Source organism: Crotalus tigris, unplaced genomic scaffold (assembly GCF_016545835.1).
Source record: "Crotalus tigris isolate CLP2741 ecotype Arizona unplaced genomic scaffold, ASM1654583v1 scf7180000017549.6302385, whole genome shotgun sequence".
In the NCBI taxonomy this organism is placed as follows: Eukaryota; Metazoa; Chordata; class Lepidosauria; order Squamata; family Viperidae; genus Crotalus; species Crotalus tigris.
In genome coordinates, this window is record NW_024096467.1 from 711,462 (window position 1) to 724,877 (window position 13,416).

A 13,416-nucleotide genomic window follows, 5' to 3' on the forward strand; every position below is an offset into this window, starting at 1 on the left:
TAAAACAGTAAAATCATAAAGACACATCCTAACTCTAATTAAGAACATAATAGGATTTAAACAGCATCCTGCCAAACAGATGGCAGGCAAAGCAGAGATATTAACAGGCATGTTGGAGCAGCTTTCTGGAAGATGATTGCTGTATAAAAGAGGCCAAATGGATTTTGGGGGAGGGTGTTACTCTAGAGATGCAGTGGTGGAGGAGAAGACCTGCTTCCAGGATCCCAGCTCCTAAATTGAAAGTACTCAGCAGGATGTTACAAATGATAGGTTGAAAAAAGTCAGGATGGTGGGTGCAACAATGCAATTGTGGCTATCAAATTGTCTTTTTTGCCTTCTTTGTACCTGGAGTATCTTCTTTTGAGTAGAATTCACAGTTCAAAGAAGAATTGAGGACAGGAAAAAGCTATCCCCATATTTCTGAGTCCTTCCCCTCTTGGACTTCAGTTAAAACCAGCACTTTAAACCTATCAAAAGCCAAAGCAGCATTGCATTGGTCAAGAGGTATGTCATTATTGTGTAACTTCCTCTCCATTGTACCTTGAGGAGAAAGGATGCTTTGGGACACTCCTTCATTTGTAGTAATTGAAGGTATCCTTCCTAGCTAAAAAGCTGGCCACATGAGAGGTTTAGCCCAGTTCTAACCTAGCAACAATGCAGGCTTTCCTCAGCTTTGGTCTCCTCTCAGCACTGATAGCCAGTGGTGAGTAGCTCCTTCTTTGGTGATGGTGGTATAAAATGGTGTGGGAAGAACAGATGTGGTGCCTTTCTATTGTCCCTTTTATGAGTACACAGCACAGATGCTTGAAAAGATTGACACAATACAAGTTATTTATTTCTTTTTCTATGGAGATCTGACTGTTTGGATTGGACAAGAGAATACCCAACAGGTTTTGTGTTCCTTGGTTTAGAATACAGTGAAACCTCATGTTAATGAATTAATTGGGTGAGGGGAATGTTCCTTATTCCTTAAAACCTAGTAAACTGAAAGGTGCATCGTTGTAACAGTACAAATGATGCAACTGAAGTAATTTAAACAATCTGGGAAATGTCAACATTACATAGATAATGTAAATAAACTTAAATCACATTATTTGGGCCACTTATATAAGGATTTTATTGTGCAAATGAACAGAAGTTCTGGTCAAGATCCAATTAATCAGTTTTTCACAATGGCAAACCATTTCTGAAAACCTTACTAAGAAAATGCAGGGACTTGTCCAGACACTCTTCGAGAATCAAACAAGATTGAACAGAAAAAAAAAAATAACATGACATGTAAGTGTAGAATTCTGCTGTTACGGTGTTTGCTGGCTCTCAAAAATCTTCCTATTTGGTCAGGCATTCTTTTTATTGAATGGCTAGGTTTTGACCTAATGCCTTGTTTTATCTGCTGTACCCTTTTCAGATTTTATTATTTCAAATATGATTTCTTACTGTTTGTAATTCATACTTGTTTTCAATCATCAAGCTGCCTTCAAGGAGTACACTAATATTAAAAAACTCAGATAGGCATTTCTGTAGCTTCATCATTAACAAATAATCGTATGTTTTTCATTTTCTGAAATCTCCTTCTGAATGACGGATTTATTTATGCAAATTTGTCTGATCTATATAAGGTTCTGGGGAATTTCACTTTCAAATTTGTTTGTATTATTTTTAGGAAAGAGTATGTATAATACAACAGGTTTGTGAAATGACATAAGCATACAGATAATTCTTTTATATAAACCAGATACTGTAAATGTTTTACTAATGAGGCCAAGCTGGTTTATGAACAGGTTTATGAACAGGTTATGCATCCTGGCAGTCATGTGCTTCCATTTATCCCTGATTTCTGGCAAAAATCCAGAATAGCATTGCAGAATAATTAGTTCATCTGTATGAAGTATGTGGGCTCATTTAATATTGCCCCAAATACAAATTTACGCATCCTTTTTTTTTCACACGTCATATAAACAAATGGTTATCTATATATACATCCATAGCTTGTTTTAGTTAGCAATGGGAATTGCAAATAGTATTATTGGTTAGAACCCTAAGGGAACATTTCAGACTTCAGAACTAAGTAAATTTAATAATTTCTCTCCCAAAAATTATATATATATATTTTCAAGAATATTGGTAAAAATGCGACTCCCGGGCATAATTATGAATAAAAGAATAAAGCATGATCACCAGGAGGGTTGAAGTAAGAATACTTTACTAAAAATATACTTATACTAAAAAGTTGTCAAGCTTTCGCTGGGGGAACTCCCCAGCATCGTCAGGGCTAAAAGGCCATTGCAATAAAGGTGGTTTAAGTAGGTTCAAGTAACGTTTGCGCACGGCTCCTAGACCGTGTTACTGGCCCTGATTGGCCAGCTGATAGCCAAGATGTGTCTATAACGTTATGTTCTTTTCTTCGGATGCCCTTCCCTATCCCTCCACTAGTGGTCTTTGGAGGCGTTAGTGACCTTGCATCTCCTCCTCTTCCGATAATATCATTGCCTGCCGTGTTGAGGGGAGGATTCGATCTGATGTTTTCTTGTGTCTTATGATGGGGATAGGGTTCCACTAACTGTGGGTTAATATCTCTTCCCAATTGTATATCTCTCTCCTCCTTTGTCGTGTCCGCAGCTCTCATACTTATTTCTTATCTCATACTCAGATAAGAGCTGCGGACACGACAAAGGAGGAGAGAGATATACAATTGGGAAGAGATATTAACACTGCTGCTCGAGGCACGAAGCTGAAAGCACCAGCCTGAAGATGACGAATGGGACTTCGTCGAAACGTCGCCAAGACACTTCCAATTTTACGTGGGAGAAAACCCGAACAACCAAAGACCTACACACACACACACACACATATATATATATATATATATATATATATATATATATATATATATATATATAAAACCATTTTTTCCATCTCTGTTCTCCAGGTTTTACTCTGGAATGTGAAGTTTGCACTGGTCAAGGTTACAACTGTTCCGGTAAAATAGAAGTATGTCCTTCAGAACATGACTCTTGTGGTATTATTGCATTTGAAAGTGTATTGGGTAAGTAACATTGGAAAGTAGGAATTATATGTTGATTTCAGAATATTCATATCTTTTGTGTTCTTGAAAATTGATAAATAAACTTAAAAAGAGAACTTCCATGAAGAATTGCGTGTGGCTGCCTAATTTGGCACAACAAATACCCATTGCACGTTAAAAAAATAAATCCTATGAACAATAGAAGTTGTTTGAAAATGGAACCATCTTGAAAATGAAAAAACAGAGAAGTTGTGGGTGTCCCTTCAAACAGAAGCCGCACCCCACTTGCCAGGGGATACATTCCTGTATGGAGAAGGGGGTTGGACTCAGTGATGGACCAGAATCAAACAGCAAAAGTTCAGCTGGCCAGCAGGCAATAAAACTTTAGCCATTTTTTTGCCCTCTGGAGACAGCAGCCCTTTCCACTGTTGAAAGAAAAGTCTTCATCATGGTTCATCCAAGCTGGGAATAAAAATGGCAACTGCTTTGGGAAGAAGGTTGTAGTTTATTGGAGAGGAGAGCCAGACAGGAAGATGGTTCTGGCAGCAAGAGAAGTGAAAAAAGGGGCTGAACCCATGTAGGGAGTAAGTTTTTATACCCTCTTGAGCCTTTTGTTTGGAGTTGTTCCTATGGCATGAACTTTGACCTGAGTCTGAGTGTGCCTTTCTGGCATTCTGATGGTGATGGGTCAATCTTATTATGTCCAAAGCTCATATACTGCTTCCCTGGGGCTGATAACTCTTAGAGTTTGGGTGGGGTATGTAGATTTTAGGTCTTTGTCTTCTTAATTTCCTAGCTCCCTGGATTTACATCTGCATCTCTATAGAGCTGGTTTCTGCTTGGGGAAGGAAGACCTGGGGCTATTAAGAAAACTGGGCATGCTTTCCTGCGTTTTTTAAGATCCTTTAAGAAAATATATTTTCCTGCCCTTTTAATATTTCCTTCTCTGAGGGGCTGACTTCCCACACCACTCTGATACTATGAAACTACAAAGCAACTTGTTGGTAGAGACCTATTTTCTATTATGCATTTTGCCTGGGGAGAGTTGGGTATCCAGGAGGGTAAAGGTTCCCTTGTAAAGGTTTATAGTACTTTATTTGTCCTCTCATTTCACTTGTTTTAATAATTATTACATTTATATGCCAAATGACTCTGGACAATTTTGCATGCTTGAGTTATTCTGAAATTTGCTTTATGAGTAAACTTAGCTGGAAGGTGAAGAATAGCAATAGAAATAATTTATAATAGTGTTTTAACATTTGTTTATTTATTAAACAAATTTATATAACCGCCCAGCTCACATACACATTGACTCTGGGCAGAAAACAATATTAAAAATCCACAGTTTAAAATTCACAATTTAAACCTTTACCCCACAACCACTTGATTGGCTCCAAATGGGATTCCCAAGCCTCCTGACAAAACCATGTCTTCAGGCCTTTCAGAAAAGCAGGGTGGGGCCAATCTTATCTCTGGGGAAATGATATTCCAAAATGGAGACCCCCCACAGAAGAGGCCCTTATCCTGGGTCCCACTAGGTGTACTTTATTAATAGTTGGGATCCACAACGTATCCTGCCTTCCTGCTCTGATGGGCCAGGTAAATGTAGTTGGGAAGAAGTAATCCATCAAATTACCTGACCTAAAGTTTAAATTGTTGATACAGTCCAGCAGTGAGAAATCCTACAGGAGGGGAGTAATGTGTTGTGGGAACTCAAATGGAGGCCTTTTAATCTAGCTAACTAACATTAGGAGACTAGATGTAGCTTTCAACAGATCCCACTCATAAATCGGATTAGACTAATTGAATCCCCTTTTATATGTGCATTATGGGGTAGTCACAAGCATTTACAAAAGGGGTAAGCTTGTGGCAACAATGCCAAAATATTGCTTTTAATCAGTGCTTTTTTAAAAAAAAAAGGTGCCGGAACTCATGCACAGCTCCGGCTCCAATCGAAAACCCTTTACGGAGTGGGGGGGGGAACCGCTTTAGGGAGCTTCCGAGGTGCAGATCACGTGAGCAGCATCAGCTGATGGATGCCATTGCTGCGGCTTTTGAGAGGATGCTTGTTCGGAGCCAGCATGTCTTCTGCCACCTCGTCTTCCTCCACCTCTGATGACACAGAGGCTTCCTCCAGAGCCAGAGTGACCAAGGCAGTGGTGGCGCTGCTGCTTTGGGAGCGCGCCTGGTCCCTCAAAAAGATTCACTCCAGGAGTCAGTCCTGTCCCTGGTGGCCAACACAGGGGGGAGGACAGGTGGCGGAGGTGGGGGGAGCCCCATGAGTCAAGGCAGAGAAGAAGTTCTGCTTTCAGGGCCGTGGAAGTGTTTCGGGGTCGACCTTCAATGCCCCCGATTTCTCTGGGCAGCTTCCTTTCACCGAGCCAGAGCTTTACTTGCACTGGCAGCTTAGAAGGAGCCGGTTCTTCCCTTCCAAAAAAGGTGCCAAAATGCCATTCCGTGCGTTCTGTGACAAAAAAAGCACTGCTTTTAATGAAAGTAGCAGGTTTCTGAGGATGCTCATGCCTTTAGTTCTCCAAGAAAAAATCCTGAGGAGAAAGAATGACTAAAAATATAAGGGGCTCCTCAGGGCTTTTTTTGTCATAGAACGCCCAGAATGGAGTTCCAGCACCTTTTTTGGATGGAACCTTGTAGGGTAGGCAAGGCAGGTTGTATGTCATGTGTGAGTTCTGACACTTTTTTTTCATATATAGAAAAAAAGCACTGGGGCTGCTTATAAAACACACATTCCAAACCTGGGATGGCTGCAGTGACCAGGCTTTGCCCACTGCTGCATCTCTGCTTGCATGGCCAATGGCAAACAGGCTACAGATATTATGAAACTGTGTCACTCTTGATGTAATGATTCATGGGTGGTGGAGATTCTATCTCCAAATTATGACTACTGAACTAGTTAATGGTTGTGTGATGCACCAGTCACCAGTAAAGATTTCTTCCCTGGTTAGTGATTTTCAGGGTCAAATATGTTATCTGAACAGGGTACTACTCTTTGTATTTACTGTAATTTTAAATAGGTTTTGCCACTTTTAGTGTCAGCACATTCTCATTATCTGTTAGAAATGTCTATTTATTTTTCTCCCTGCAGAAAAACTTCAGGCTCAAGGGATTATTAAAAGCTGTGTTCCATCAAGTGTCTGCGAAGGTGGTTCTGCTCACATTAATCTGGGTAAAAAAGGAAGATCAAGGACCAGTGTTTTTTGCTGTAAGCACAATGCCTGCAATACAGATTTTCCAGTCAAATGTAGGTATCTATTCTGAGCTTTACTCCCTTGTGCTTTTGTACAAATGGTTTCACACAAGGAGCATTTAATAAAAGCAGAGTGAGCAAGCTAAGGCCAGGATAAAAAAAAAAAATTAAATATAACCAGATAGCCTGCTAAGAAGTCAGCAGTGAAGATTTAACCTCCCACACTCTAGAAAGAATGGTCCTGATTCAAATTTGATTACATAAATTCTAAAAAGAAATTGGGGAAATATATCATTTCCATACTCATTTTAAGCCCAAGTGATCAGCAGAGCCAGACACATGTTGTTGGCTTATACTTATAAACTTAAATTTCATTGTACACTTTTGGAAGGATCATTGCACAATCTTAAATCTGTACTTAATCTAAAAAGTGAACCTTTTGCTCTCAAGGTACCATGTCTTTCCATTTCCATATTAGCAGATGGAGCAGAGAAATGAGATGTAAAATGTTTTAATCTGGAAATGGCTATTCCAACCTCTTTGGAAGAGTTCTGACAACATTGTTCTGAGTTGGAAACCCCTCTTCAGGGCTCCTGGCTTCCTAGCAAGGTTGGAACAAGGGAAGAGGAATATCAAAAATGAAGTAAACAAAAGAGGGAAGAATTCCAAGGCCATTAAAAAGTCTCTGAAAATGCATTTCTTTTTCAAGAACATACTGAAAGCAGAGACAGCATAACAAGGACATTAAAAATGACACACAAGATATATATAACAATATATAAATGGGTAATTTGCCTTGTGCACATTTATAACAATTCAGTGAACAGTCTAAAATGAAATAGCCTAAAGTTATCAATATAAGCAGTCAAACAAATCCTTTATAAGAAGCATTCTTTCATTCACTGAGCTCAGTTCTTAGGGACAAGAAAATTGCCATAATAAACATAAGAATTATGATTGATGAGGAACATGAATCTTAAAATGCATAGTTTATGTTTACTGCTACTGTGAGTGGGGGGAAAAGAGATCTTGAAAAGGTAGAACAAGGTACAAAATTGTTTAATCTTCTGTAATATCCCATCAACTGACTAATAGAAACATGCTCAAAACAAGGAATCCCCCCACAAAATATGTAACCCATAGAGATGTCATTGTCTTATTTAATTATGCTGTTTGATATAGTTTCCACAATTTTTCTATTTATTCAGTGCCAGAATTAGATACCAAGGTCAATGGTCTTCAGTGCCCTGCCTGCTATGCTTCATTTCCTGATTCTTGTAAGGATGACACTGTTGATTGTGTTGGATCCGAGTCTCAGTGCATTGATTTGGCTGGATACATACATTTTGGTAATTCATTCAGCATTTTATATGGGTTCTTCTGGGGTTTGATATTAGGCTGCATCTTAGAAAACAACCATTTAAATAAAATGTATACAACATGGAGAACCTTATATCAGGCATGGAAGATAAGAAAATAATAATTGTTGTGTCTAATGAAACTTGTCCAAATATTTATCATATGGCAATTTTATGCAGAAAGTTTTCAATTAATTAAAGAGTTTATTGAATTTTACTAACTTTCCTCCAGCTATCTTTGCTATGTCAGTTAGCCACTATGGTTAACAGTATTAAAATTCACCAAGAGATTTTGTTATAGTCCCTTTGTTTCTCTCTTAACAGAGTATCTATCAGGACAACAATGCTGTCTCTGAGCAAAATCCATGTCTGAACCCAGATTAGTAATTATCTAGAAAAAAAATCCCAATAAGAATTCTTAAGGTTGCAGCAGCAATAGTCAGTTTGCCTATTCATGTGATAATAAATATTAATCAATCTTTATCAAACTCATCAGATGCAGAGGGATGTTGTGAAACTGGAAACTCTGATTGTCACAGTGTTAATCTCAGGAATCACTTGGCAGGACATAATCATTGAAGGTCCTTATATGCCAAGCCAAGGACAGGTCCAACAAGCCAGTAATGGCATGGACTGATTCAGGCATTGTCAATTTCCTTGAAAGATTAGCAGTAAAACTTGTTTGGAAACATATCATTAGAAGATGCATGAAACAACTTGGAAGTTTTTTAAGTATATTGCCAAAAGGGGCATGAAGTCCAACATGAATCTAGGAAAGTTAGAAGTGAAGAACCACATCAGTAGCTCATAACATTGTGCAGGCATCTGCAATCTTAAATTGGATTGCAGTCTTTAAGCCAGTGTTTCTCAACCCTGGCATTTGAAGATATATGGACTTCAGCTCCCAAAAGTCCCTGGTTAGTATGCTTTAAGCTGTTTACCTGGTGTTTGGAATCTGAACTATGAACTATGCAAGATACTCATAGGAACACAGCAAGCAGAAATGAATGTTGTGCTCATCAGAGATACAGATGCATTGAGAACTTGTGCATTATGTGTGTTGTGGGGGAGGGGCACATGGCTTTTTCTTGCATTAAGATCCAATAACATGAGCAAAGGAATGCTGCTGCCAGTCAAATTCATGAGTAAAATAGATGAGAAAGCTTTCAGCAGGTATGGAATGTACATTTATAAAGAAGAGGTCTTAGGTTTTTAAACAATTGGGGCATTTCTTTCTTTCTTTCTTTCTTTTTTTAAGTATTTTATATCTTTGAGCTCTGTCTTCTCAATTTCTCAGTTTTTTCAGATAGAAACTTGGCAGTACTTAGCTAACTTTGGCTTGTCTTGACAAGCTGAGCAGGATCACACGTGGATAGTACCTAGATTAGACATCTTCAGAATATCCCAGGGTTATAAAATATATGGGAGAAGGATCAAACAATCTCAGAAAGCTATTTCTATGATGTTGCCAGGAAAATAACATAAGACATTCCCCTGAAGTCAAACTTGAAAGAAACTTTGATTTGGACTTGTTGCAGTAGATGGAACTTCCATTTAACATGCCAGGGCTGCATTTCAAATGTAGGGCAAGGAGTCAGTTTTTTAGAGTAGCTAAGTGTAGACATTGGCATGATGGATTAGAATGGTAGAGACCTTAATTCATATTTTTACTCAGTCTTAAAGTTCACTTGTTTATTTTAACCAAAGACCATGTCTCAGCCTAACTTATCTGGGAAAATAAGATGGGAAAGGGAAAAATATTGATTCTACCTTAAGACTCTGGGAAAAAGGCAAGATAAACTGTGTTAGATGAATTGCCCGGCCTGTTTTGAGCTCTCCTGACCTGGCACTCTGCAATACCAAGACACTCTAAACAATGTCAAGACTAAGCAATGCCAATTCCGAAGGAGCTGGCAAGCCTGATCTCAGAATCTTTAAACCATATTTTTCAAAGATCCTGAAGCATTGGGGAACTACTAGAGGTCTGGAAAGAAGCTGATGTAATTCCTATCTTTAAAAAAGGGGAAAAAATGAATCCAGAAAACTATAGACCTATCAGCCTGACATCAACACCTGGGAAGATTCTGGAAAAGATAATCAAGCAACAAATCTGCAAACCCCTAGAGGCAAACAAAGTCGTAACCAGAAACTAACATGGGTTTGTCAAAAACAGCCAGACAAATCTTATCGCATTCTTTGACAATGTGACAAAATTAGTGGAGTAATGAAATGCTGTGAATATAATTTACTTGGACTTCAGTAAGTTTGATAAAGTAGACCACAACCTACTACTTGATAAGATAGAAAAATGTGAGTTAGATACATCACCATCAGATGGATTCATAACTGGCTGACCAACCACATGTAATGTCTACTCCTTCATGGAAATGTATCTATATGGAGGGAAGTATGCAGTGGGGTATACAAGGCTCTGTCTTAGGCCCAGTACTCTTCAATATTTTCATCAACAATTTAAACAAGGAGATTAGAAGTCAAATTCGTCAAATTGCAGATGATATTAAATTGGCAGGGATAGCCAGAAGATAAACTCAAGATACAAAAGGACCTTGACCGACTTGAATAGGGAGTCCTATCTAACAAAATGAAATTGAATGGTGGGAAATGTAAGCTTTTACATTTAGGCAAGAAAAACTGAAAGCACAGGTATAGAATAGGTGATACTTGGCTCAAAATAGTAATTATGAGAGGGATCTTGGAGTCCTAGTGGACAATCACTTAAATATGAGCCAGCAGAGTGTTGCAACTGTTAAAAAAGCAATCACAGTCCTAGGCTGCATTAACAGAGAGATAGGATCAAGATTACATGTAATGTTAATACCACTTTATAATGCCTTGGTAAGGCCAGCTTTAGTCACCATGATGTAAAAAAGATGTCGAGACTCTAGACAGAGTGCAGAGAAGAGCAACAAAGATAATTAGAGGACTGGAGGCTAAAACATATAAAGAACGGTTGCTGGAATTGGGTATGTCTAGTTTAATGAAAAGAAGGACTAGGGGTGATATGATAGCAGTGTTCCAATATCTACCACAAGGAAAAGTGGGTCAACCAGTTCTTCAAAGCACCTGAAGGCAGAAGAAGAAGCAATGGATGGAAACTAATCAAGGAGAGAGCCAACTTAGAATTAAGGAGAAATTTCCTGGCAGTTAGAACCATCAGTGGAACAGCTTGCCTTCAGAAATTGTGGGTGCTCCAACACTAGAGTTTTTAAAGAAGAGATTGGACAATTAGTCTAAAATGGTATAGGGTTTCCTGCTTGAGCAGGGGGTTGAACTAGAAGACCTCCAAAGTCCCTTCCAAATCTGTTATTTTGTTAAATATCCTTCTGATCATCCTTTCCATTTCTCATAGCACTTCAGATCAATATTAGATGTGGAAGAAAAACCCATTTTTCTGCAACTATTCTGAACAGCCTTGCTATTTACTCTAAAATATGTCAGTGCCGATCATAAGAGGTCCAAAGTCTATGGGAGCAAAAGAGTTCCAACATTTTTTTTTACTCTATAGGCAAATGGCTGGCAAATTTACAAATATATTTTAGGCCCACTGCGTCATTCAGCTAATTTATGGGAAATGTTATGAGTTTACAGAAGCAAAATGAATAGCTGAGGTAATATGGTTGATACTGGGTGCTGATTCTGTTGTCTGTAAAAAGTTTTGTGGTATTGTCCTTCTTTATTACACTGCTTTCTGTTTATTAGGTTGCACAGGATTTGACTGTTGACTATCTTTAATTTAAAAGAAAGGATATGAATCATTCTATCAAAATGCAAATTACAAATGCAGCAAATTGGTTCTTTCTGAGAAGGAAGGCCATCTACCTTAAGAGAAGTGGGTGTAGACTACTGTATTTTTTTGGCCTTGAAGAAATGGATTGATGTGTATCTGTTGCCCCCTTGTGGTTAACATGCAATTTATAATTTTCTGTCTTTCTAAACACCAGAAGAAACATCTACAAAAGTTGCCATGAAGGGCTGCACTACCCATGCTGTCTGTGATGCTACCATTGGAGGTGCGGCAACATTTAGCCAGGCCAGTTCAACAATTACCAACCTTGAATGCACACCAGCCGTTAGCACAGCCAGCAGCTTTCCTGGACCAGTGAGACTCTTCTTTTTAGTCATGTCGAGCTTCCTGAGGCTGCAGCTCTGATCCTAACAGGGCCAACTGTGTTTATGAGCAAATGATGCAGATGCTAAACCAAAGATGTTAATCTTTGGGTCTCTGGTATCACTGATGGAAAATTTCTTGGTGAGCTGAGCATTAGCCATTTGATGCCTTAAGGCCTAATCCATCATCATGCCGGTTGTTTACAGCTTACAGCATTTATTATGGAAAGCGGTTATTTAACCACCAGTTCTGATTTGAACTGTTATCATAGTCATAGCAGTTGATATAATACTGACGCATTGATGTGTTGGTTAAAGACTGAACTCATCTGTTAGGGTCATATTTGATATAGCATTTTTAGCCTTCTCATTCAATTTGATGGGAATGGAAAGGGCATGTTAAAAAATGATTGCCTATTTTTTTCAAGCAAGGTTGAAAAATTGGAATCCTTGATCTTAATTCCCAAGCAGTTGAGAGAGCCCCATTCTGTACTATTCAATGATCTCCCAGGCAGTATGGAGTTTCCTAGCTCTCAGTAAAATCCCAAGAGAAAATGTAATATAATGAGTGAAGTCTGCAAAGCCTTTCTCAGCTCTGGAGAAAGCACGGACCACTTAAAGGAATGCTGTGATGAAATGCTTGAAGATTCTTCTACTGTAAGGCCCTTTCCCCTCTGACACTGACCCCATGTTATTTTACTGCTGCTGTACCTTCATGATATTTCATAAATATCCTCATGGCTGCACCCTAGAGTTGTAATGGATGAAGGGAGAGACATGTGAAAGGACTGTCTGACCAATGCAAGACAATTGTCACTTCCCTCCCACCCTTTTTGATCCTTCCACAATATGGGGGGGGGGGGGTGGAGATACTAACCTTCTGGGTGCTCCTGAAGTACTCAGGGCAGGAGGAATATAAACCAAGGAACCTGAGGACTTTGACTTCAGGTAGCAGTGGAACAATTCAAGAAAAGTGAGATGAGGTGAAGCAGAGGACCTTCAAAGAGAAGTTCTCTTCTTTGCTACTATCCTTTTGAAGTATTTTGACTGGATCAGGAGCGGAGCTGAAAGTTAAGCTTTCCAAAGCTTTTGATGTGATAAGAATGAGTGGGGCAACTGATCTGAAGTCAATGGTGGCCCACATGTGGAAGGAACTGAAAAAAAAAGCTGAGAATGTTGTAGAAAAACAGATGCCTTTTTTCGACGGAAGAACAGATTTCAGTTCAGAATTAGTATAAAGTTTTCCTCTTTCAGACCAATGTTAGAATCTTTTCTGCAGCAAATGTGAATTTTGGAGAAATTTGAGTTGCTAGATGCTGAGGTGGTTTTATGGCTATTGATACTAAGTCACAAACCCGCCTCTCCTCTATGTTCCCCTACTTATTGTAATAAATGAATATATATAGTAATTGTCATTAAACTAGGACAACCATTTGATTAAATGTTTGATTGAATTTGGCTTCTAATCAGTTTTTTTATTCATTAAAGAATAAAATCAATGAAAGAAACAAAATACAAGATATTGATTTATTTGTTTCTTAAGCTTAGAGGAAGATTTTATTTATTCTGCATGTACTTTACCATCTTTTTTTAAACCTTTGATCAATGCTTAGCTTGAAAGATGGGAATATTAATGATTTTCAGTTCTGTTTCACATATATTACCTCTTTTTTGATAACATTCAGGCAAAAGCTTTAACC

At 38.5% G+C, this 13,416-nt stretch overlaps 1 protein-coding gene across 1 annotated transcript; it reads left to right on the forward strand.

Moving 5' to 3' along the window:
* Nucleotides 1-654: 654 nt before the first annotated feature.
* LOC120305950 (phospholipase A2 inhibitor and Ly6/PLAUR domain-containing protein-like) lies at nucleotides 655-13,131 on the forward strand. Its single transcript, XM_039338421.1, has 5 exons — nucleotides 655-703; nucleotides 2,930-3,046; nucleotides 6,129-6,284; nucleotides 7,439-7,579; nucleotides 11,551-13,131. Exons 1-5 carry the CDS (start codon nucleotides 655-657, stop codon nucleotides 11,757-11,759), a joined length of 672 nt encoding a protein of 223 aa, XP_039194355.1. The 3' UTR covers nucleotides 11,760-13,131.
* The last annotated feature ends 285 nt before the right edge of the window (nucleotides 13,132-13,416 follow it).

Bases quoted from the DNA above. Each gene is read 5' to 3' on its own strand.
- LOC120305950 (XM_039338421.1), top strand. From the start codon at position 655: ATGCAGGCTTTCCTCAGCTTTGGTCTCCTCTCAGCACTGATAGCCAGT. The intron at 704-2,929 runs GTGAGTAGCTCC...TCTGTTCTCCAG, and splicing joins CTCAGCACTGATAGCCAGTG to GTTTTACTCTGGAATGTGAA. The intron at 3,047-6,128 runs GTAAGTAACATT...TTCTCCCTGCAG, and splicing joins TGCATTTGAAAGTGTATTGG to AAAAACTTCAGGCTCAAGGG.